This window comes from Tympanuchus pallidicinctus, unplaced genomic scaffold (assembly GCF_026119805.1).
Source record: "Tympanuchus pallidicinctus isolate F22 unplaced genomic scaffold, pur_lepc_1.0 scaffold15, whole genome shotgun sequence".
NCBI classification, from domain to species: domain Eukaryota; kingdom Metazoa; phylum Chordata; class Aves; order Galliformes; family Phasianidae; genus Tympanuchus; species Tympanuchus pallidicinctus.
Window position 1 is genome coordinate 18,274,146 of NW_026294669.1, and position 25,201 is coordinate 18,299,346.

Here is a 25,201-nt window from a genome sequence, read left to right on the forward strand (position 1 = left end):
TTCAGGAAGCTTTTAGAAGGCTCAAGAAAGTGTTATCCTAACAATCAGTGAACCGGGTGTTATTTATTCAAGAAATACGTGTCTGTTTCACCTTTTTAGTCATATTCCTCACAGCCAATTACATTTCGTATTTCCTCTTCATTGAAAAACAAGAAAAACAACACAGAAAGTCATAGTTACTACTTGTAAAGTAAAGTAAAGACAAAAAAATTCCCTTCAACTACAGAAAATCTTTTGCAGCTGTCCCTATTATTATGCAGGCAAGACAGAGCACAAGGAGCCACCTAGAGTCAGCATATTCATCTTGCAGCTTCTTTAAGTAAACAGGAACTACAAAGCAAAGAAGCAAGCCTTACAGTCAGCTTTTCTCAGAGCTAAACGTTTACCCAGACGTTTTCTCCATCTACCCTGGATACTGGATTTCTAAAGGTAAGTGCTTGTAACTGCTGCTTTAGCAGAAGATTAAGCAAGTCTCACTCTTTTCTTTCAAAAGCCAAGAGCATAGTTTGCGTGCAATTTTCCTTTCCATTAAGTGAGAAGGCTGAAACCCTTAACTCGAACCTCAGAGGAATACGTGCTGGCAGCCTAATGGGAGACTCAGAAAGGGCTGGGTACAGGAAAAGACAAAGGAGGAGGTAGCAAAAATAAAGAAACAAACAAAAAAAGAAATAAAATAAAGAAACATAATTGTAGCATAGCACTTACTTCCAACACCTGGGAGAAAATTAGCCTCGTCCCTGCTCTCTATTTTGTACTAGAAGATGTTTGTTAAACGCCTAAATTGGCACTCTGGTGTCTGGAAGTGCACAAATGTTCTATGTAGTATATTTTTTCCAAATTACTTACTCAGAAATTCTTGTGTTCAGTTCTCCTACAGACGTGCAGTCAAACCAGCCTATATCCATTCTCATAACGTTCCTGAAATAAGCCTTCCTGATTTTCTGTATCTGACGAGCTGCAGCCATAACCCAAAAGCAGATCTAGGAAGAGTATAATGCAGTTAACAAATTGCAATGAAGTCTTTCTAGTTTCTACAAACAGGAAAAAGCAATTTGGCTAACATGGAAAAAAAAGAAAAAAAAGTAATTTGACTATCAATAAGCTCAGCATCAGGTAAAATACATACTAGCTACACATACAGACATTGGGCTATTTTATGATCTCGATCTTTAAATAATCCAACATTTCTTAAAGCCTCTGGATGAAACTTTTATCTCTGTTTTGACAGAACTGACAAGGTCAGTCTGCACTGTTACATAAATGTCATAGGAAAACAGTTGTCCATTTGCTGTAAATAATGGAGGTACGGAAGCCATTCTACCTCAGCAAAGCACTCAGCTTTTAGAAAAAAGAACAAGTGCTTCTCGTGATTATAAAAAGATTCAAAAGCAGTGAATTCAAGCAGATTGTACTGGAATTGTCCAAGCTTGTAGCTTATCTCAGTCATACGGTTTGAATCAGTACACAGAACATACAGAGTGTGATTCTATTCCAACACCAATTTTACTCTATCACCCTGTAATATCTCCCTTGCAGAAACACAGAGCTCAAGTTAGCCTACTTGGGAAACTGCATGCCCTTTAGCTATTTGCAGGAGAGCATGCGGCTTCCATAGTAACCACATTCAAGCAAATATTTCTTCTGGTGTGAAAGCAGCAGCACGCAGTCATCTCACTGGGTTAAATGCATCTGTGTACTAAGGTTTGCATGAACAAATCCTAAGTCTCAGATAATCAGACCTAAAATATTTCATCCAATAGGTTTAGAACTGGGCTTGTCTATCCTGCTAAAATACGATGTTGACTAAGCAGTTAAAGGGAATACAGTAATGACAAACTTAATTATTTAGTGATTTAAACCTTGAAATCAAAATAGAGAGCAAAATACTGACTTGGAAATATCCTAACAGAAGTACGGCACAACCAATTCCTCCATAGTAACCTGCAAAAGTGGTCATTTCTTTTTCAATGTCAAGCAGTCTAAAAAAATAGAAAAAAAAAAAAAAAAGAATTAGCAATACAGTTTTTAGTTTCTCACATATTTCAAATGTGGTGTGTCTTCAAATTTAGAGTCAAGTCAGCTGGCGAGTCAGTTTGTTTTGCTACGAGAAGCAATTTCCTGGTCCTGAGGCTATTGTTAGCAGGTGCTGGTTTGCTTGATACTCCTGTGGCACATGGCTGGGAGCTGGCAGGTACCAGGAAATCTTGCATCCTGCAACAGCCCTACAGTGTGATAGGGCCAGATGAGAAGCCCCACAGGTCTGTGTGTTTGGCAGCAGCACAGGTAAGAAAGGTGTTTTAGGCAGCACCTATCAAGCAAATTTTCATTAGATGTTGAATTACCTTATTTTGTACCATTATACCAATGAATAACAGTCAAATTTAAGCAGTGTTCTACAGGGAGAAATGAGGGCGGTTGAAGCATATTCAGATATTACTTTCCTGCTTACCTCAAGTGATCATCTCTTTTAGCAGAAATAGTTCTATCAAATTACTCCTAATATCTGTAAAGTGCACTGAATTGCTGGTATTACACTTAGACTACTTTGAAACAAACATTTTGGTTAGTTACTGGATATTCTTTTAGATATTTTTTAAACATTCTGCAGAGATCAAGTTTATTCTGTAGGCCCAGAATTTAGTACTCTCCCATTTTAAGCCAGAAGGGAAAGTATGTACCTGACTTGATTTCCAGCAAAATACAATCATGAAAATAACTCAGGTGTTTAACATAAATACTTAGCACCATTTTAAATGTTTTTATGTATCCTGCCTGATAGCTAGTTGGTGTTTCAGAGGAGCAGAGGTCTGTAGCAAATTCTGTATTATATTTGCCAGTCCCTTCTCAGGGTTTGGTTTGGACAGCTTGGATCAAATAATTTGGCTCCAGCCACCTACATTTTGGAATGCAGATCACTTCCCATATGCTCTGAATTTCAGAGATCATTAAAGAAGTAAGTTTTAATTCTAATTATACACCTAATCTACTATTACTCAATGACTAGAGAACTTTTGGAACAACGTACTGAAAACCAAGCCCTAAGAACAGTTAACAGGTTCAGATTTGTCAACAGGTATGTCTACATGAATGATTCATCTGGACTGTCTTTATTATAATAAAAAGAAAGAAAAAGGCAGTCTTAAAGGACAGTTCATCAGACCTGCCTTAGACATCTCCCATAAGCCAAGACGAATTGCATTCTAGAAGTGCACGTTTCAATGACTAAAGTTTAGTTGACTTGCTCAGATGCCAGCTGGTACCTATAAGATAAACACCTTAGTGCTAACCAAAATGTCCAGAAGTCATTGTTACCTATTGGGTCATCAAAGAAAACACATCAGTGATTTCAGAGGCACGCAGGCATACATTATCATCACTATCACTATCAAAGAATATCCTTGCTGACATCTATAGCTGAAAGATCAAGACCCAAGCTGGACTTCTCTCCCTTCAGCTCTGAAGCAAGACTCTGTAGCAAGAACCATCCCTCCTTTACCCATGTAAACTTCAAAGGCTGAGCCAGGTCTTTTGTAAGAATACATTCTACACAAACCACAATAACACAGTAGAAGAAACAAGCATTTCTACTACTTACCCACATCTTATTGTGCTGTTCCTTTCATTCTGATGAACAGTACCATTAATCCACACTATGGTGTTATTTACACATGTTTTATTTGGATTTTTAAGCTCTTGCATTTCAACGTCATATTCAATGAACGTGTCTGCCATTGCACCAAACACGAGCAACATGCCTGGCTGGGCTGCTCCATGAAGAATAGCACAGAAGCTACCAACAACCATCATTAAAATTTCCAGAGGTGAAGAAAATCGAAACTAAAGAGACAGGAAAAAAAATATGGTCTCATGCTGCTTGTATGCTGATAAATCATTAATCAGGTGGATCAGATACAAATCCTTTCTTCTTAAGAGTCATCATTTCTTCAATATAGAGAGAAGAGAAATATCTCTCTCCACTCTAATAGAATTGTACCTGTAATTACCGTCTCATAAATTATGATGAACTCCCTTTAAGTATTCGACAGCAGAATCTGATCATGTGAAGGAATGTATAGAATCATAGAGTATTATCATATAATATTAATAAGGCAATATCACTCCACATTATCATCATTCCAGACTATCTTAAGAACAGTAATTATAATCCACATATGTAGTCACCTCTGCAGTTTTCCCGTGAGAAAGGAGAGAGGGAGAAGGAAGGAATGAAAAAGCCTCTGGACATTTTGCAGAGACTCTGAACAGAACTATGCAATTTCTCAAAACTGGGTGCTGTGGTAGAAATCCACTTCAAAATTTCAGAACAAATTCTCATAGTTAATAGCCTAAATTGCATTGGTTGAACTGGGTAATTGTGCACTGACTCTTAATTTAGGAGAAATATATAGAAACATGACTTAGCATGCAGTAAAAAAAGGGACTGAGCTAATCACTAGTGCTTACACGGGCCAAGTGCATGCACACACAGCTGGTTACTCAGTTAAGTTACAGTGACCTAAATTACTTTGGTCATGATCGTGTGAAGTCTGATTCTCGGGTTAAAATCAGGCATAAATACATAGACTAAACTGTACTTACAGAATATTAATATCAAATGCTATTGGCCAGCTAAAGAACCAGTTTAGGTTCTGTAGGTGTTATAATGTGTTTGAGAGAAGAAGGGGCAGGAATTTGGAACACATATCAAAAAGGTTACTGGGACAGAAACACGATAAAAGGAAAAACAAGTCAACATACAAGAAAAATTAACAAATGGTCTTTCTTAAAAAAAAATTAAAAAAAAAAAAAAAAAAAAAAAGGAAGCACACTATCACTGTTTTGCAAACCAGAAAGCTAGTTCCTAGAGATGGAAAGACTTGTGATTCATCCTGCAACAGCCAAAAGGCAGAAAGGAACGCCCCAGTTCTACCCCTGGGGACCTGGAGAACATCCACAATGGCAAGCATGAACAGACTGTTCTCTCAAGCTAAGATCTGAGATACCTAGTCAGGTAAAGTACAAGCAGGATGTCACTGCTTGTGTCCAATATTATTCAGGATCATTTTAGTTTGGACACATTACAGGCTACTTGCATAAACAACATGTGATAAAAAATACTAAAAATCTCTTTGCTGCATGCTGTTGGGTTGGGTGTTTCTCTACTATGTTTATTTCAAAATTGTGACACACTCTATGGCTCTCCAGGACAGATCAAATATACCACCTATGGCTACATATACCACACAGCATTGTGCATTTCCAAGTTTTCTATAGTAACCTGCAGGTTCTATATAACATGCTTAACAGATAATTATTACACAGATACTGGTAATTAATACTCAGCTAACGAAGAAATAGTTCCATTAAATTCCTACTGAATAGTAGAATTTCATGCCAAGTGGTTTAATTTCTTACAAGTTCGACTTATTCACAGCTATTCTCCAAAACACCGTATACATTACTACCATTTATTCTTCAAAACCACACAGACATTTATATCCATTGCTTTCATTACCAGCTGAAAGAAGCCAACACGAATGACGTTTTCTTTCTTTTTGGATGACCTTCAAGAACAGAAAACATACAATTACAAAATTGCATTTAGTACAGATTCTGTTCTATATGGAAAGATAGTACACAGAATTGAACTTAACTCACTTATCATTTTTCTTCTTAACAGAAGGTTCTTCATATGCATAGAAATTTCTGGCAAAGAAAGGATAATTTTTCACGTTAATTCCTCTATTCTCTTGGTTAGTTCTCTGAAATTACATATTATTTGAGACATTTTGCCAAGAAGTTTTAAAGAGACAAGCTGTTTCTTTCAGATTTCTTTGGAATCAGTGATTTTATGGTAATTTTAAAGTTTAGTTAGCGAGTTGAACAGAGGTTAGGTTAAAATGATTTAAAGCTTTATGCACTGTTGCATAATCAGCTCCTTAAAACACTATTTATTTTTGGCTTATTTAAGTCCTTATTTAAGACAGAGAAGCCTTCTTCCATTTCCCTCTTACACTATCTGAACATCCACATTCCATATAGCAGCAGAATCTCACACCACTACACAGCTTCTCTTTAAGTGCTAGCATTATCTGCTGCTGCTCTATATGATCCATAAAACTCTAAATGTCTACTTGTACTATAATGGACAGCATCCATAGTATAATAACTATCACCATCATTTATAAAGAAGTAAGGAATTTTGTATTTGGATATTTTTTTATTAGAAAGATGAATTCTAGTAGTATTTGCTGTAACCAGAACCTGGAAAGCCTGAAGGAAGCTTCATACGTGTGTGTTAGAACTCCATGTGCCTAGAGAAGTTGTAGTCTCTTTGCCTGGAGACGTTCAAGACCCACCTGGATGCCTACCTGTGCAACCTGGCCTAGGGAGCCTGCTTTGCAGTGTGGGTGGACTCAAGGATCTCTAGAGGTCCCTTCCAGCCCCTACAGTTCTGTGATTCCATTGTTTCTATAACATTCCAAGAGAGCTTGGGTTTCGAAATAAAGGGCCATCGAAATGAAAGGACCATAGTAGATTTTGAATTCTGGGTGAGTGCTCTCTGGTATGGGCAACATAGCAAGGACAAAAATTAAGAGATGGTCTCCCTTCCCTGTGTCAAGAGTAGCTCTCTATCTGCGTACAGTGTGCCAGAAATAGCTGGCATGAATTACATACCCACTAGCATTTCCAGTCAGCTACAGAGTTGTCCCAGGATCTAGGAAGAGGCCTTCCTCTTATCCCCATTCACATCTCAGATCATAGTTAAGATCAAGATCTCTAAGTCATTATCTGCCTAGAAGTTTATGGTTTAAATCTTAATATCTTAATTATGTCAGAAATTTGTTCACACTTACGGTCTAAAAGTTAAGCCTGAAGAGAAAGCAAACAAGGCTAATTCATATTCCTTAATTAAGGCAGATTTCCTCCTAGAGAATAGCTTCTTATTAAATACCCTATATTCTATAAGTGTGTCAATTTGATTGGATGATATTAACTTTGTTGAGTTTTCCTAGAAATATTGATTGTTGCACTTGTGTATACGACTTACTCTGATTTCTTGAAGCTGTTACCTGTTAGGGAAAATAAACGCACAGTCCGGTTAATAACAATTATCATTCACAAATACCATCTTCCATAGGTATGAAAAACAAGTCCTAGAACCCCATGGGATCTGACTGCTCCTAAGTCATAAAGCATCTTATTCCCTCTAATATATCCAATCAGGGAGAAGAATTGACAAAAGTCTAAAAATGCCCTGGCAAGTTAATACCTATTTATGCCTATTTTCTCTTGAAGAAATAGTCTCAAGTATTCAATTCCCAAGATGACAGAGTGTGTTTCATTAAATACGTTATTCATCACCAATTAAACATTTGCCACAAGTCAACATATTTTCATTGCAAACTGTTTGCCAGTATGCAGCTGTGTAGCTCACTTGGACACTGCCTCATTGCCCATGTGCGTTCTCTGAGAGGAGGAGCTGAAGCTCTTGCCTTCCAACAACAGATCCTGCAGAAAAGGGGCACCTGTGCCCCTAGAGAGTAAGAATAGACAATGGGATACATTCTGAAAAACCATAACTTAGAGAAATTGAATTATATTACAAGATACAGTTGTGCTGTATGGCAGCTCCTTAGTTTCTAAATGGTTTTGCATTTTCCAAGGTAGCAATGCTAGAAATAAGTGGTCTGAGTTTGGGATTGAAGGCACATCTAATTACAACTCCTTTTAGGGGTTAGTAACTTTATTTGGCTTTATCAAATAATGATTCCATTCTGCTCTGTTTGTTACATAAGTATATCCTATGAATCCCAGACATTTCAAAGAAGGATTCATACTCGTAAAACTATTATTAGAAAGCATAATGTGGTGTTAGAAAAGAAAGAAAAATTGTTGTTCTCATTTTGTTAGAGTTTGGCAGCTGGTGACAGCTGTAATGGTTTGAAACCTTTCCTTGAGGATTTATAGAATAAGAAAAGCCTTAGAGGAAGTTTCCTCTGCAGGTTGGTAATGCCAAGTGTATTACACACACAAACACACAAACAACAAGCTGGCTGCTGGGAGGGATTTTAAAGAGAAAACAAAAGATCTGCTGAAATAGAAACTGATTTAGAGAGCAAAATAAGCATGCTTTAAAGGTAAAGAAATCTTAACCTATAAACCTGAAGAGGGAAACAAGAGCGTAGCAATGCTATTCAAGAGAAAAAGGAACTATGGTACAGCTTTCATTTGCCAACAGTTTCTATGCATGAAGAAAATTCGGAAGTACAATTGGTAAGTTCAATTTAAATACATTATCTGTACTTAAATTGAAGGAAAGAAACATGTAATAGTTCACTGTTACAATTGCAAAATAAGAAAAATAGAACAAAGTATGATTTTCATAGCAAGCAAAAAATACGTATGGACAATTAAACAACATATTAACCTTAGGGAAAAAGCAACGGTAATGTTTGAATGCTTTAGGAAAATTTTCAGCTTGAAAGAAGCACAGAATCTAGGGAAAGCTGCAGAAGGTGGTCAAGAATTTGAGGCTTTACTGCAGTTATGTGAACATGGTAAAAAGTAAGCCTGAGGAAATCTGATACTTAAATCAAACAAATGAAAAAGCACCCCCAAAGGGCTCCCAAGTAAAGCTGGCTATTAACTATACCTACAGTTGCAGTGTTCTGCTGTTGATCCAGAAAGATCTAATACTTAGTAATATGTACAAGAGACAGTTATTGAAACAAACCTTGCTGGAGATTATAGGGCAGAAGAGATCAGTCAGCAGGTTGCCAGGAGCATTTTAAAGCACCAATGTTTGCTTTTGGAAAGGTGCTCTAACAATTCAATGAACTGCTCGCTACATTCAGCAGAAGACTGCATTTCCAAGGAAATTGAGAAACCAGAGACAACACTTTATAAGACAAAAAAAATCCTGGCTGTAAAAAGAAGAGGTTTGGTCCCAATAGAAAGTCTTTTGTTGAAGTCCCAGAAGAAGTAAAAGCAGCAACTACATTAGACAAGTTAATAGACAAGGAACAACTGTTCCAGCACAACTGGATAAATATTAGCTATCTGGGAAAATTTCTGAGAAGCTAGAACAGGCAAAAAGTTTTCTGTCCCTGAAGAAGAAGGATATACCCCTTCACCTGTTCACTGCCTTTTCACTTCCCTCTCAATAAATACTAGAGTTCAAAGTACTCCAAGAACTGAAACTGCCTTCAGCCAGCAGCCTCAGTTAAACATTCAAAACACTGCAGGGAAAGGGAGTGGGAAGTCTGTACAGCTTCAGCACACAAATAGCTGCTCATTTCAGCAGGATGCAGGGCAGCGTGCTGGGGTAGCAATAGCTGGGGAAGAGATCGGACTTCCAGAATACGTTCATGTTTATTTCTGTCACAATCATAGAGCTGTGGTTTCTGCTGCTCTATTGCAAATTTTAAAATCAGCTGCATAATCTGCCATACCAGTCTTGATTTTAGGAATACATTCAAGCTACTAAGAGAATAATTTCCCACACTGTCTTCTTGGAAGCAGTTATAACAGATTTGAAGTTCCCAGCAAAAGCGTACGCTTGACTCTGTTGGAAGGAGATTAGCTAACACAGGACAATAATTTCTGCAAAGTGCAAAGCATTTGACAAGGATGGTTAAAACCGAAGAATTATCTGACTAGTACAGGCAGATAGAAGGTGGGAACATAGCACCTTTTGCACATGAAGACCAAAAAAATCACATGTACCATCTGCTAATGGAACAGCTGCTTTTATATTTGAAGATTTTGACAAACTCTACAAAACAAAAATTAATGCAATCAAGCTCAGAGCCAGACCGAATACTCCAAATGTCTTCAGATGCTACCATCACACTCACAGTTCTATAATATGTCATATTTCAGATAAAGATTGAGAGCAAAACTCAAACAGTGAATTATAGCAGATTAGAAATCCAGACTTGGCACTAACAAGCAACTACTAGGTATTTTAAAGTGAAGACAGATCACTGATCACTGCTGGTACACTCTACTGCCATACAGCAGGGAAAAAGGCTTGAGGAAGTGTGTTATTAAAAAAAAAAAGTAAGTCTTGAAAAAGTTCAATTATTGGCTGCAATTTCATGATATACGTTGTTATGTGATGAATTCTTCTGCAAGCCACAATTTTAGTCTACAAAACATCACTGTAAAGTTCTCACAGAACAAAAGTTGCTGAAGGAGGACCATAAACATAAGATGTCATCTAAGCTGGGGAGAAAATATTTAACATAACGCAAATTAGTGTGATTTCTCTTCTGATATTTTTGTTAATGAAAAATTCCTCCAAGAAGGTCTGCCTTTGAATGTTAGTCTGAACACAGTTCAATTTTCTCTCAGTAATCTCTCATAAAATAAAATCCCTATGGTCTTCATCACTATCTCATTTGACTGCTCTAAAAACCTGATGAAGTAAAAGAAAAAAGAGAACCCAAGATAAAAAGTTACTCATCAATCTGTTTTGTTCAGAGCCTGCCCAAACCACCTATTTTTTTGATGAAGCAGGTGTAACTGGGAGTGAATGCCATATTTGTAAATCCCAGTAAGGCCCACGTTATTACAGGGGCTATTTTTGCATGACCTCAAGCATTTTGTTATTCCCTGGGAGAAGATTTTTAATGAAAGCTCAAAGAAATCCAGAGTTAGGCACAGCTGGCAGGGATTTTGAAAATACAGGCTTAGATGCTTACTTAGGCAATCTGGTGATACTTGAGTTACAGAATCTTCTTGCAGACCCCTCTTACTCTACATAGGGTGCAGATACAGATGTACATCGAATTGTACTGCACTTTATTTTCCCTAATGTGCTATTGCATGGCTTTGCTATGCATTATGCATTTAACATAAAATTGCAATGCCTCTCCCTTTGTCTGCTCTTCTCAAGTCTTACAAACAGAATTCAAAATATTTATGTAGCAATTTCTCTTCATTTTTTCTCCTACCTTACTCTTGCTGCATTTGCATATACAAACTGGAAAAAGGCACATTACCAGAGAAAAATGGAAGAGGAAAAACTCTGATGAAGAAAAAGAATGCAGATTCTTGAAATGAGATGTACACACAGCAATATCTCTTCAGTATTCTGCCTAAAGAGGTATGGCTGCACGTATACATTTATTGAAAGAACCTCTAAAAACCAGGGAAGACAAGTTCCTGGCTTTCTATCCATTTACTTGTACACCAAGACACTGAGTAGGCAGTGCCTAGGTACCTAAGGATACCTAAGAAATTAGGTAGACATTTTGAATATGTGATAAGAAAATATCATCCAAAGGGAGAAACTGTTATAAACAGCTTTTTCAGAAAGGCTCTGCAGACAGCACACCTGTAGGTTCACAGAACAGCAGCGGGTACCACATAACTGTATTTATTCCACAGACTATTACCTTTGTATTCTATATGACTATTAGCTCCACTTAGACCACCCACCACCTCTTCTATGCTTGATAAAATCAGGCGACTGAAGAATAAACATCTTACTTTTACCGTCCAAGTCAAAAGCATAGTTATCTTCTCCCAATTTCTTCATGCTACGCAGAATAACAGGATTAGACATGATGGTTAGATGATCAAATCAGAAATCCTTAAGAGAAGGGGAGTGGAGAAAAATAGCATTAGCAAGCATCAGTCCTTGAAAGTACAACTATATTACATTAGACTCCTGTTTAACTCAAGTTTTGCCATCATCACAAGGCAATGCCACTGATTGCAGTGCAAATTCTAAAAGTGGAACTACAGTAGAAAAACACATCAGAGAAGTATGTCCAAGCCAGCCCAAAGTGCAACTCCTTTAAAAAGCTTCAGTACTACCTCTGCCTTAAATGAGTTGCCCCAGTGGGCTTTGCAGTTTGATGCAAACAGCCCTCTCACCATCAATGGCCATATTAAAATCAACTATTGGTTTTCTGTAGATGCCATCCATGGATTACAGCCCAAGATATTAATAACAGATCTTGTTCCGATTTATTTTAGCAATCCTTACTGCTAAAATAAACTCTTCCTAATGTCTAATTTGAATTTTACATGTCAGAATTTAAGCCCATTGCTTCTTGTGCAATAGGGAAAAAATAGTTCTCTTCCACTTTGCAAATAGGTTGTTATTTATTTGAAGGATAGTAAGTCTCCCTGTTGGTATGAATAAAGCAATTCAATTCAATTTTCCTTTGTTGGCTGTATCTCCCAAATCTATGATAACCCTCACTGGTCTTCTCCAGATTCTTTCTTGAAGTGATGAGTGTATAACAGTACTGAGTCTTACCAACACTGAGCAAAGGAGAAAGACTATTTCATGTCTCACAGATTATACTCTTGTTTACACAACACAGTATGATATATATATATGGCTTTTTTTTTTTTTTTTTTTTAACAAAAGTATCACATTGTTGATTCAGTCCGTGTTCCACAAAAAAAACTCATGTTTTGAAAGCAATTTGTTTCAAAGCCAGTTGTTTTCCAAACTGTATTTTCACAGTTGATTACTCCTGTCTGCTTTTATCAGCATTTAATAACATCTCACATTCTTCAGCCCATTTTTTCTGTTTGCTTAGACAAGTTTGGATTCTAGTCCTGTTTTTCAGCATATCTGCAGCTTATCCTACTTTTACATCATGCTCAAACTTAGTGAATATATTATCCACCATTCCATCCTTGCTTTTGTCAATATTACAGAACTATACCAGAAGCAAGACAGGTATCTGCAGAACTGCAATCAATACATCTCTTAATTCAGACATTAAATCATTGATTGCTGCTCTGTGGATGTAGTTTTCTGGCCTGAAAGTATCTGATGAGCAGAATTTGTTGATCCATGTTTGTTGACTGATGTCAGTAAATCCTGATCCCCTCACACTATACGATGCCCTGCTCTGTGAACCAAATTCTCTCTTTAAGGAAATGGATAAAGCCAAATCACCACTGTAACAGCAAAAAATCTGATCAGGACTACAACAGTCACTCACAAAGTAAAATTACTGGGATTTTTTTTAATTATTCATCTCCACACACAATGAAATAATTTATAATCTTAATAATTTTTTTTCCTGTTCCCCCAAACAGATGGTAACTGGGTCAAACAAGGCTATGTTACTTCCTTAGTTAAAGTCTCAAGCATGTGTGCACTGCCAAGTTCACATTTTGCTGTTTTATGTGACAGAAAACACACACAACCTGCTTCCAACTAGAAAGGAAAGCATCACACACATATTGCTGTTTCACATGAGACATTATCTGCATTTCACTCAGCTGTGTTGAGCACATGGGAAAGGATTTAACAAAGAATTTCCAGATAAGACCATTCAGTTAATATTGAAATAAACATAGCTTCCCATAGAGTGAGCATACATTCCTGGCAGTTTAATGTCACTTGAGCTTTCACTGAAGAAGAGAGTGACAATTTTCCCCAAATGGAAAAAAATATATATTAATTCAGTCTTCCAGTAAAAACACAAAACTTGTTCTACTTTCTCCTCCCTGCCTTTTGCTGTACCTGATCAGTTGAAGTAGTCTTAGACAGATCTCCAAAAACTGCTTGTTCAAACAATCCTAAAGATGCAGAAGTACCTTGAGGGGAGGAAAAAAAAAAACAACATAGGAAGATTCTCAGTGAGCTCACTTCTGGCAGTTTTCCCAATGATCACACTGTCAAGACTATTTATTTTAAGCATGAATTCAGGTGAGAGGTTAGAACTAGAGATCCCAAGACATGGTCTCTCTGCTCCACTTACAAAATATAACAAGTTTGACAATGGTAGCAGAGACTGGCCAACACTTCACAGTGAAGTAATTCTAAGGAAAACAGCTTAAATATGCAATGAGCCTATGGCTTGTCAGCCTTTTAATCCTGGATACATGTTTTTAGTTCATCTTTAAAAAAAAAAAAAAAGCAACACAAAACTTATAAGTTTTAAAGAAAATTATGTGTGAGAAAGACTATTTTTATTACTTACAGACTTTTGTTCAGAAAATTAAATCATCATTCACTCAGTTAATATCACAGCAAATAGAAGTATCAACAACACAAGTTTTCTACTACAAAAGTTCATCACAATGGTAATTTTATCAGCAGTTTGTCCTTACGCAGAAGCCGTAATTTGTTCCTAAATCTAGTAAGCACTGCTTTGCTTTGTTTAGCAAACAAGTAATGGAAATGTACAAAGTTGGTCTAACAGCTGATTTTACACTGAAGTCAGTGTTACTGAAATTGTTACCCAGATTATAAAATAAATAAAAGTGCATTTCTGTTTCAGAATGATAAAAGACGATGTCATGCTGTAGGTTGATGAAAATGGCAGAAGTAAAGCAAAGCCCCGTCATTCTCTGCCTCATCCTCTTTTAAGTATTTATTATTTGACCTTGTAATCATAACATCTATATAAAATTTTGTGATAGAACACTGTAAAAATCAATTTGTCCTTTCAATGCTGGCATAGAGCATGATGCTGGGAAGTCTCACTTTAGTGCTTGCTTTGACACCATATTTTAACATTATGACATATATGACCATTTTTTATTTTTTTTTTAGTCTGAATTCTGATGCTGTCTTAAATGGGAAAAGTGAGACATGAGAAAAAAAATGAATGACTAGAGTAGGGATTCTTGCTACAAACACTCCCTACAGCTAAACTTTCTGGAATTGTCAAAATTTGTCAATTAATAAAAAAAAACGTGACTGTTCCACATTTCTGAAAGAAAACACACTTTTTCCTTCCTGAGGTTCAGAACATAAAATATTATCCATATTCTACCACAGCCAGCAGGCATCATTCATTACCTTACATTAATACAGAACAATAGCATGCTGAATTAGAATATTGAAACAACATTCCTTTGGGTCTGGAAGTTCATATGGGGACCATTTACACCTTGAAAAATTATGATGCTGATGTCTCCATTAAGAGTGATTTAGATAACAAAAATCAGAGATAACAGAAGATTACATCATCCAATCTACCCGAGAGTGCTAAATAAAAAATAGCAACAGAGAATATGTCAGAAAATTCCCTTGAAGTGAATTTGCATTTTACCACTATCAGCGAAGTTATGACTGCTGGGGTTTTTATAAACAATTATATTTAAGGAAAAAATCCAGATTTTAAAGAGAAATCATTTGAAAACGCAAACAAAGGAATGCTATAGAATAAAACTATATTCAGACCTTCTCCAAAACCATTTGAAATCTTTTTCAGATCAGATCTTTATGCAGAATAAATCCTCATTTGACATTACGGTCTTTCCTTTTCTGTTTAAATCCTGGTTGATCAGATATTAATGACAGCATACATGCAGAAAGACACACTGCTTCAAAATATAACTTGAACAATTTATCCATCATAGTCCCAATTCAAAAAACACTAATTGCGCAGATTAAATTTAGCATTCAACTTGGATTATTTTGAAGGAAAAACACAGGCACCCTTCAGTTCAAGAAGTTTCATCAGTAATCTATGACACACTAAATGTGATGGATACGTTACTCACCCGTGGCTGCGAGAGAACATGAAGAAAATTGGAAGAATCCCGTTCAATCAGTGAAGCACCCAAACACTTCCCATCATGTTTTCATTACTCTAACCCATCTTTAAATTGAGCATTGGCTATTTGCACCTGGGTCAATAACCTTGTGGTCACACTGGTTACAGTTCATTGACACTTAACGGCGGGTTTAAATTTGACTAATGTAATCTCACAACTTCAAGTCAGACCTCTTGGAAAGCAGTTATACATGAAGAGACCATATAATTCTCTTACCAAAAAAAAAAAAAAAAAAATTATTCACAACGAATGTATGGAAAGAGACTATTATAACTTCATTTTATGCTATATCACAGTATAGAATTACTGTATTAGCTACGTGGTTTCTAATCCACAGCTCACCCCAATTCCACAGCTATGAAATTTTTTACAACTCCTCCTTTAAAAGATGAATATTTTTAAGCAAGGAAAACACTTAGCTATAGTGAATTCTCATTGGAGATGGTCTCTCGGTGGATTATTCAATAAGGGACTTTGGTGAGGACAATGCTGTGGCCCCAACCAATGACATCTGCAGGGTTTAGAGAGAAATAATAAGTACGGTTTAGTTCTCCTCTGAAATCAGTTCTCATTACAGAGATCTTTGTTTGATATGATAAGATGGAAAGGTAACACCTTAATCTTAGTCACTGTTGGCTTCCCCTCAGGTCTGTGCCCTCAGACTTCCCACGACAAACCTCCTGCAAAAAAGTGCCTCAGGATCTAACATAGCTCACCCGAACTCTATTTTTCTAGTTTAGAATCAGTCCCACGCACTTAGCAACAGCATTATCAAACCTGCTGTCATCTCCCACTTTCATAACAAAAAGTGTAGACAAGAAGTCTACATCTTTGCTAATGCACACTGCATAACTTGGTAAATAACAATATCTGAGATAACATCACAGAACTGATTATTTCATCCACCATACATTAGAATCATGAGAAAAAATAATTCCATGCAGTGCAGGGCATACAAGCGCATTGGATGGAAGGAAAATGATACAGCAGAGAAGATATCCACTTCATTATCCCCCCAGCAATTTCTCCAGGACCACTGTGTCCAAAGGTCATACAGTTGCACCAGTTTTCCTTTCCAAAGCACTCAACCAAAGTCACACTTAAACACAGTCCAGCATCTGTCCAGCATCTCCAGTTCAGTCTTGGTTTTACAGAGCCAGAGTACAGTTTAAACTATACACAAATTACTTCAGTCTTTCCACTTAAAGGCTTTGCTAGTGAAGTGGATTAAGACAGTGATGGATTGGAGCTAACACCACCTTAGTTCTTGCAAAGGGCTCCACTAAATCCCCACTTTTCTCAACTTATTAACATAGAAAGTCCTGAAGATTAATAAATTCTAACCTGACTTTATGACACGGGCCAGAAAAAAATGAATGCATGCTGAAAAATCATCCACCTGTGCATGGAAGGTAGAGAACACAAAGCATTCAGTTTTGGTAATACAGAGTCACCTTCCTGATTTACAACTACAAGTGGAAAAACTGCAGTACCTTCCATCTTTCTCGCATTTTGCCACCTTCTGATGTTCTAGGAAGAGAAAACTCTCTATTGCTAAATTCAATCCCAGAGATGCTTCACTGAAAGATGAAAGCAACAGAAGGAACAGAGAACAGATGCTCCCACTCTTGCATTCTGATTGAGAACACATGCAGGATCTCCAAACCAAAATAGGCAGTAGATATTTACTTCATGAAACATAAGCAGTAGTGTCAGGTTAAGTCCCCTCGTCCTGCCCTGCGTTGAAGGGGAAACATTCTGATTACAGTTCACACATTCTGATTACAGTTCACACATTCTGATTACAGTTCACACATTCTTACACTTCTTTACGCAAGAAGAAAAAGATTACAATTCATTGAGCCAACTGCAGTAAAATAATTGATTCTTCTTTGAGTAGATGTTTATGCCAGTATACTATCAGAGTTACCCTCTTTTCGGGATATTTTCCAGCAATGCACAGGGAAAAGTGAATAAAAATGACTCTTATTTATTCCTGAGCAGATAATTTCTGTAAGAAATTAAAGTCAAAGTGCTCTTTTGGCAGAGGACTCCTCAGCTTCAAGCTGCAGTCTACAACATACTGATATTTATCACAGTACTGAACAGAGCTAGTAGAACACAGCTAGCAATTGAATAAAAAACACTTCCAAAGCTTCATAAAGATAATCAGAAATTTAGCACTGTATGCTCACAGTAGCAGGTGACTACACTTTTCTACCAGGTAAATAGATTCAATCTGCCACTGCAGACTGAGGTGTCAGATGTTCAGCTTGTTTCAGTGTTTTGTGATTGAGGTACATATGCAAATAAAGCAGTCTGGACTAGTCTGCTGGACAGAAAGCATGGAGCAAATAGCTTTTGACGCTTTATTAATTTATTTGGTAGGCATTCACAACCAAATTAATTTTTATAGCTAGCATACAGTAGTCCCCAGGCCAAGGAGCCAAACATGAGATGACTTTCTCCTGTGTGTAATATCCCCATCTGAATTGTGCCACATACACTGATATAGCACTTCAGATGGTGAGAAGTACAAAGCAAACCTCAACCTTATAGTATGCTTCTGCTTCTGCACTGTGCTTTATCTTCCCTTCTTCCGATCCTTTAAAAACAAAGCAAACCAATTTGTTGTCATCTTTATTTCTCCAGGTGTTTGAACATATTTCTTACTGTTTTTCGCTCCATTTTTTTTAACCTAAATAATATTAAGTTGAAGCGAACTCTCAATCCTTCTTCTGGTACCCTGAACTAAGGGAAATTTTAGTTAAAATGCAGTTTTGATACAGTTTGCAGACTGAAACATTAGTCAGAAAACTTCAACACCTGTTACTGGAGCATCCATTGTTACATATTGTTTACAAAATTCATTTGAAAAAAAGAAATGTCAGTAATAAAGATATTCAGAAGACACAGACAACAAAATCAGGCCAAAAGAGAACAGCCTTCTCTCAGACTCTGATCAGGGCAAAACCTAGAGGATTTAGGAGGCTGTAGGAACAATCAATATAGGCACAAAGCTGGTCAGGTTGGAAAGTACCCACATTCCATGTCTTCATTCTTTTCTTGGCACACAGCATTTATACAAACACAACATAGCATTCATTTTGTACAAAGCAGAATGAATTTTACATGGAGTTTGCTGATTTGAGATTTATGCTATTAAAAAGGAAATTACGTAAATCTTTTGAAAAAGTTACTACCTTTTCCAAAGAAGATCTTTAACAAGTATTCTACGCACAAACCTGCTTTCTGCACCTAAGACAAAAGTAAGACTTCCTCTTTCAATGGGTTTTATCATTTTTGCTGCAAACAAAAAGATCTTTGTTGGCAAGAAACCATCTTCCTGTTTTGTAAACAGATTACATTTCTTCATAATGAAATGGCAAATTGTTGACACTTTTCTTACAGTGAAACAAGGAAAGTACCTCTGGGTAAATGGGCTTGTTTATGTGAGTGTGATTTTCCCTTGCTATGGAAAGTATAAAGTCCAAACTGGTGATTGTCCGGTGGATGCTTTCAGGTGGGAAGCTAGCACACAGAATTAAAGAAACATTTCTTCTTCCATGGTTAAGTCTGTTTAGCCTCACTAAGTCATACTGTGTTTATGTCTTAGTCACAAAAACACAGTATCGTGGAATTGCAAAACAATGTCTAGAGCTGTTCCCACAAGCAGGTTAGGAGGCAGGCAGCAAGGCAATTACCTCTACTTACTTACTCTATTTCTATAGTTACTCTCGCCACCTGCTATTGAAATATACTTGAAGCAGGACACGCATTTGCTTGTCCCTTTGGCCTAATCAAAATTTGGCAGCTGGTGTTTTTGCCATTTCAAACGTTTGTGCAAATAAAAATAGCAAAGGCAGGTTCAAGACTTCAAGAAGCAAAACAACAAAACCTGTAAATTTTATCAATTCAATGCAGTGAAAGTAAAACAAAAACCTTTCAGAAAGTTGTTGGTTACCTCAGCTGTTCTTCTCACAGGATAGCATCTCACATGGGCTTGCCTGTCCTCAGCACCTCAGCTCTCCTAGATGCTTCTGGAACGTTCTGGGGGCTTCTGACCCAGTCCCTCCAGGAAACTAAAGGAAAATATAATTTTTCTTGATTTAGCCTTTTGTTTTTGTGCTCCTTTTGTTTGTGGCTCCTGAAACAAACACAGATTTTTTGCTTACTTCTGCAGATCTTAGATCTGCTGCCTGAAGGTCAGCGCTGCACCTCGCAGTCTCACCTGTAAGCTGGAGTTGGAAACACAGCCTGTACACAGCACTCTTAAAACACTGTCATTACAGCACTTTGTTAATCTGATAAAAAGTCTTATCAGCCCACCGACGAACCATGAGACCAGAATTTAGCCTCACACTGCACCGCCAATTGTCCCATGTTAGCACATGTGCCTGATTCTGTGGAAAAAAAAAAGACAACGCCTGGCTGAGCTTTGTCTTCCAGCAGCCTAGCTGGATTGGCCGTTACTTTTATTTACTGACCAGATCACAGGTCCAAACTGTGCTTTTCTTACGTTAACCTGCTCTCCCTTTACTTAGCATCTGTGTCACAGCTGAAGAAGCACGTGAAGAAACGCAGCCCTGCGTCCCGCTGCTCCCTCGGGCTGTCCCCGCTGCGGCCCCAGCTTCCCACCTCACTGCTCAGTAGGGCACGTGGGCACGCGGTGGGGCTGCGGCCGTGCAGGCAGGGCTGGCAGGAGCTGCAAAAGTAAAGAGGGAAGAAAGGGATGGAAACCAGTCGCTCTGCTAGGTTTTGTCCTAACAAAGCAACAGTGAAACACCACACAGGGAGAGCAGCTGCCTAATTACTTCACTTCGCTTTCTGCTAGACTGATGCTGCAAAGGAAGTTAAGCAACAAAACCCAGCAAATGTGCACTGCAGATTTTGCAACACTGTGGGTCACTTCCAGCCCGCACACGGAGCTTACACCTGTTGGTGTAAGCAAGCACCACAAGCAGCCACAGTGCTTGCAAGGGAAAATAATGTGATACTGTATTCAACTTCAACACTTTTGAAACAGTGAATGATAAATTATTTTTAAAATAAAAATATTTTAAAATGTGTTTCAAAATATTTTTAGAAGAAACATATAAAATAAAAATCTTGTGTGTCAGAGCAGAAAGCAGCTCTATCTGCAGAAAATAATATCAACGTCCCTGTTCCTATCACAGTGCTTAAAAACATGACAGACGTTTGCAATTTCCTTTTAAATTTTTTTTGCCAGAGGAGAATTTGGCCATTGTAAATGCAAACTTCTTTGCACCTTGCCCTGCAGAGATGGACTGCTGGTAGGTAAGCTTTGTAAAGATCTGCAGTCTCTTACATCAATTTCAAATCATTTTTTTAGCAGATTGCACTAGGTGTCTCCTGCTTTCTGGGCATAAGCGTTTATGAAGACATGTAACTGAATTGCTTTCTTTAAGTGGAATTTCATCCATCACCAGCTGCCACTTACAGCTTTACTATTAAGTCAGTTGGAGCACAACCATAGGTAGGGAGCTCTTCCCAAACATGGTTTGCAGTGCTGATGCTCCTGAAACAAATACAGATGCACTGCTTCTCAAGAGTCTGGCATTGACAACAGAGGATTTTAGTAAAAGAAAGTAAATCACTTTTACTGCCTAAACTTACTGAAGTATCCATAGAAAAGGATGATTCTGTGTGCTGCTGATCTTGGTTTACCTTTTGTTATCAGCTGTCCCAGTCTTTTTCTGTGAACTGACACTAAATGCAAACATTTCTGTAGGTTTCGATGCAAATGTTTCATTTTTGCTACTCTTCTCCAGAAGGTGTTTCTGCCAGGTATGTTTGATGGGAGCTGACTGACACAGTAGCACCTACTAATATACATTATGCTGTGTAACTCTCTTACAACATATCTCAAGTTCTCTTTTTTGCTCAAGGATTTTTAGTTGTATTTCTAGCACAAACAAGATGCAACTTCTGTGTCGTGCCCACTTCTCTGAACAGCTGCAGTTATCCAACTCGAGGAAAAGAAAAAACAACAACCAATTATACCTTTAAAACTATCAGCTTTTCTTTTTCATTTCAGAAGAGCGAGTCCAGAAGACTTCAGTAAAAATGTTTTTCTATATACTACTCTTTCTCAGCATCAGCTCTCTGTGGTGGTACTGGAAGGCAAGAAATGGGGCAAAAGTTGCAAACCTCACTGGCAAATATATATTCATCACTGGATGTGACACAGGATTTGGAAATATGGCAGCAAAGACTTTTGATAAAAAGGGATTCCGTGTTCTAGCCAGCTGCCTGACTGAAACTGGAGCCAAGGAGCTACAAGCTGCAACTTCCAATCAGCTTCAGACAGTGCTGCTGGATGTGAGAGATTCAAACAGCATTAAGAAAGCAGCAGCGTGGATCAAAGCTGAAGTCCAGTCAGAAGGTAAGCGCCAGGCCATTTGCCTTCATAAAAAAATTTTAGATAAAATAAGTGAGTTTTCCCCAAATTAGTGTGATACGTTCACTGTTTACTCTAATTACTGCTAACTTTGAGCCTTAAATCTGGTCTATTATGACATACCACAGTACTTAATCCTAAATTCCAACTTCCACGTGACATTTCCTCTCTTTGTAAAATGACTTACAATTTGTTTGAATTGTGTTTTCTCAAAAATGTGCCAAGTTTTCAGCCAAAAGAATTTTTTTCCGCCCACAAAAAACAATTAGTAGTCAGAATAGATTCATTTCCATTTTGGTCCATCACTGCTCCTGTAAAGTCACACACAGTTCAATTAATCTACCACATTAGGTAAAAATTGCTTCCTAACTTTCTTCTTTTTTTCCTTGCAGGTCTCTGGGGACTTGTTAACAATGCTGGAATTATGGGGCCAACTGCTCCTACAGACTGGTTGGATATTGAGCATTTTAGAGAGCCAATTGAAGTTAATTTAATTGGGCTCATAAATGTGACATTAAATATGCTTCCCTTGATAAAACAAGCAAAGGGAAGGATAGTAAATGTATCCAGTACTGGAGGTCGGCTAGCATTCTGTGGTGGAGGCTACTGCCCTTCAAAGTTTGGGGTAGAAGGATTTAATGACAGCTTAAGGTATAACACTCACCTGCAAGAAAAAGACCACTCTTCATTTTCTAAGGCTAACAGATGACTGAAAACCTGCACATGCAGAATAGAAGCTGATTTACATGTCTGACACTTGATATAAAACTTAAATATATTATAAAGTTTGGGATAAGTCTTCTTGAAAGTACCTTTTTTTCAGCATAGATTATGTCACTTTTGAAATCTAAGATACAAATCCTGTTAGGATGGTATTTTTGTATATTTATATGTAACTTCTTGTAATTTAGTTACTCATGGGGGCCTTTTTGGAGAGGAGATTCCACTCAAGGGAACTGAGATGTCTCTGCAGGAAAAACCTGATCTCCTATAAGCGTATGTCCTATTTCTAAGTGTTTATAAGACACACACACAGCAGACAATTACGAGATGTGGCCAGAAGAATCTTGTACCAGTTTGGAGAATTAGATGGAGATCAAGAGGGGTTCATTCAGACATGTAAAATGGCTCTGGATACTTACATTTAGGCAGTCAGATGGTCTTACAGGCAAGTCTGACAAATTACAAACTACTGGAAGGGGAGCTGGGACATGAAATACAATATGCCAGTCATTGTCCATACATGTTCACACTCAGTGAAGCAGTTAGGAGAGTTCATCCCTCTCTCATTTAGGGATAATAGGCTGAAAGTTCACACCTGTGCTTTCCACACAGTACTTAGATGTTGACATGCAATGTAAAGACAGAAATAACAGTACAGAAAAAACATCCCACCATATCAATAAGAATTTCTAATGCAATTAAATTGCTGGGCTGTCTTTGCAGAAGAGATATGAAAGCTTTTGGAGTTAAAGTTTCCTGCATTCAACCTGGGCTGTTCAAAACACCGCTAACGGATCTAGCAAAGATTCGGAAAGAGAAGGAGGTTATTTGGAATCGGCTTTCCCCCGACACTAAAAAGCAATACGGAGAGGACTATTTTCAGAAAGGTGAAGTAATTTCCAGGCATTTTACTAAAAGCAGCAATGTATTTCTCGCTGAGAAAGCCTTCAAAGTAGCTTTATATCTTCTAATCACTATGACTTTTTGAAAAGACTGCATATTAACAGTTACTCTTCAAATGCATCTGCATCACAATATGGCTATTCACACAAAAACTTGTGCAATGAAACTTTATTCAGATCTCAGTTAAAGATTAATTATTTGCGTTGGCATGTAGCTTTTGAGCAAACTCCAAGGCAAAAAAACATTCATCTAGTGATGTAACTAATGTGCTTGCAGTGTTTTTCTGTTACTATTATTTATTTAGTAATCAAATAGGAGTAACTTCCCTTTGCTTTTACTATCCCCAGCAGTAGTGATGCCATGCAGAAATTGTCTGACAGACAGTTCCTGAGGTGCCTGCTGACACTTTCTTGTACAGAAGCTACTTGTCTTTGGGCTTTTTGTTCCTCAAGTTTCTTTAGTACAGTTGCATTTCACAGATTTCTGCAAAGCAATTACCTTACTACAACAGACTTAGCACCACAGCGTTTCTATTTCCATTTGCCTCTTACACAGTTAGGTTTATTCTGAGATACTACCATTGCTAGTTACTTGGGGAATACCTACGCGATTTTGCCATTGCTGTTTCACAGTGAAGAGTACCTAGGCTGCTCTTGGGGTAAACTGTATCACAGGTCATTATGGACAGGGTAGTTGATCTTCAGAAATTACTATGAATTCTTCTAAAACAAGAAACAAGAAATACCAACTCCTTAGTGAAATTTCACAAATCAACGTGGGATAGAGAGTTAAAAGTCACTTTTCCTGGCTGTCACTGAATGATCTTTTGTTTGAGTTTTACAGATGCAGCAACGAAAGAAAAGCTCTCAGATGCCTGCCTTAACACTGACATCTCACTGGTCGTTGAGTGCATGGAGCATGCTCTAACAAGCCTCCATCCATGTGCCCATTATGTAGTTGGCCAGGATGCCAAGTGGTTTTGGACTCCTCTTTCAAGAATGCCTGCAGATGTACAAGACTTCTTACTTCTGAGAAACAGAGAAAAGCCTGCAGTTTCCCATAGAAATTAAATCTTTGTCCATATATTCCCTGTTGCATACAGGGCTGATTCCACACGACCTGTTTTTTATATTAACATGGTACAAACCATACCTGAAATGCACCCTCATGTCCTATAAATGTAAGAAATACAGCTACTTCTCCAAAATTTGCTACTATTAAAAACAAAACAAATAAAGAAAAACCACCCTTACTTCTTTCTTTTTTGTTTTTGTTTTTGAAGTACAGCATGCTAAATCCTTAGGATCTCTAATGTCCAGGTCTTCTCTGTGTTGCAAAAGGATCCACAGATACAAAAGTACATCATAGATATGACTACAGGAATCCAATACCTGCAGTTTAGGTAACTAAGAACCACGTATTTTGTTGAGTTGTTTTTTTTTGTTTTTTTTTTTTTAAATTCAGACTTCAAGTCTGAAACATTGTATATTTCAGCTTAACAACAATGGCCCTGTGTTTTGTGAGGTGCAAAGCAGCTCTTTTCTTGCTCAGCTCCTGACACAAGTGCCTGCTATGATCTGGCACTGCTGCAATTCATCATGACAA

General features: G+C 37.6%; 2 protein-coding genes across 7 annotated transcripts in view; one reads left to right on the plus strand and one right to left on the minus strand.

Annotated features, from left to right (window-relative positions):
• ABCB11 (ATP binding cassette subfamily B member 11) overlaps nucleotides 1–15,630 on the minus strand; it is a 45,165-nt gene extending 29,535 nt beyond the window's left edge. For 2 of the 4 annotated variants that reach the window (XM_052674969.1, XM_052674967.1), the window contains exons 1-9: nucleotides 15,496–15,613; nucleotides 13,505–13,578; nucleotides 11,500–11,602; nucleotides 7,052–7,073; nucleotides 5,659–5,706; nucleotides 5,516–5,564; nucleotides 3,596–3,837; nucleotides 1,892–1,979; nucleotides 847–980 (exon numbers count right to left, since the gene is read on the minus strand). In XM_052674969.1, the coding sequence (XP_052530929.1) occupies nucleotides 847–980; nucleotides 1,892–1,979; nucleotides 3,596–3,837; nucleotides 5,516–5,564; nucleotides 5,659–5,706; nucleotides 7,052–7,073; nucleotides 11,500–11,575 (659 nt within the window). In that variant the 5' untranslated portion in view covers nucleotides 11,576–11,602; nucleotides 13,505–13,578; nucleotides 15,496–15,613. Of the gene's footprint in view, nucleotides 1–846; nucleotides 981–1,891; nucleotides 1,980–3,595; nucleotides 3,838–5,515; nucleotides 5,565–5,658; nucleotides 5,707–7,051; nucleotides 7,074–11,499; nucleotides 11,603–13,504; nucleotides 13,579–15,495 lie in introns of all 4 variants that reach the window. The other 2 variants (XM_052674968.1, XM_052674970.1) reach the window with 2 other exon arrangements.
• DHRS9 (dehydrogenase/reductase 9) lies at nucleotides 295–24,854 on the plus strand. 3 transcript variants are annotated; one of them, XM_052675006.1, is made up of 6 exons: nucleotides 295–429; nucleotides 11,001–11,113; nucleotides 21,666–21,955; nucleotides 22,363–22,621; nucleotides 23,417–23,580; nucleotides 24,440–24,854. In XM_052675006.1, the coding sequence occupies exons 2-6, from the start codon at nucleotides 11,052–11,054 to the stop codon at nucleotides 24,664–24,666; spliced, it is 1,002 nt and encodes a 333-aa protein (XP_052530966.1). In that variant the 5' UTR covers nucleotides 295–429; nucleotides 11,001–11,051; the 3' UTR covers nucleotides 24,667–24,854. The 3 variants fall into 3 exon arrangements, with proteins under 3 accessions (XP_052530966.1, XP_052530965.1, XP_052530964.1); XM_052675005.1 differs by lacking the exon at nucleotides 11,001–11,113 and having other exon boundaries at nucleotides 21,611–21,955; XM_052675004.1 differs by lacking the exon at nucleotides 11,001–11,113 and having other exon boundaries at nucleotides 296–429; nucleotides 21,608–21,955.
• Nucleotides 24,855–25,201: the final 347 nt, after the last annotated feature.

Coding starts and splice junctions, on each gene's coding strand:
- DHRS9 (XM_052675006.1), top strand. CDS start 11,052: ATGCAGATTCTTGAAATGAGATGTACACACAGCAATATCTCTTCAGTA. Junction 21,956..22,362: donor AGCTGAAGTCCAGTCAGAAG/GTAAGCGCCAGG, acceptor TTTTCCTTGCAG/GTCTCTGGGGACTTGTTAAC. Junction 23,581..24,439: donor AGAGGACTATTTTCAGAAAG/GTGAAGTAATTT, acceptor TGAGTTTTACAG/ATGCAGCAACGAAAGAAAAG.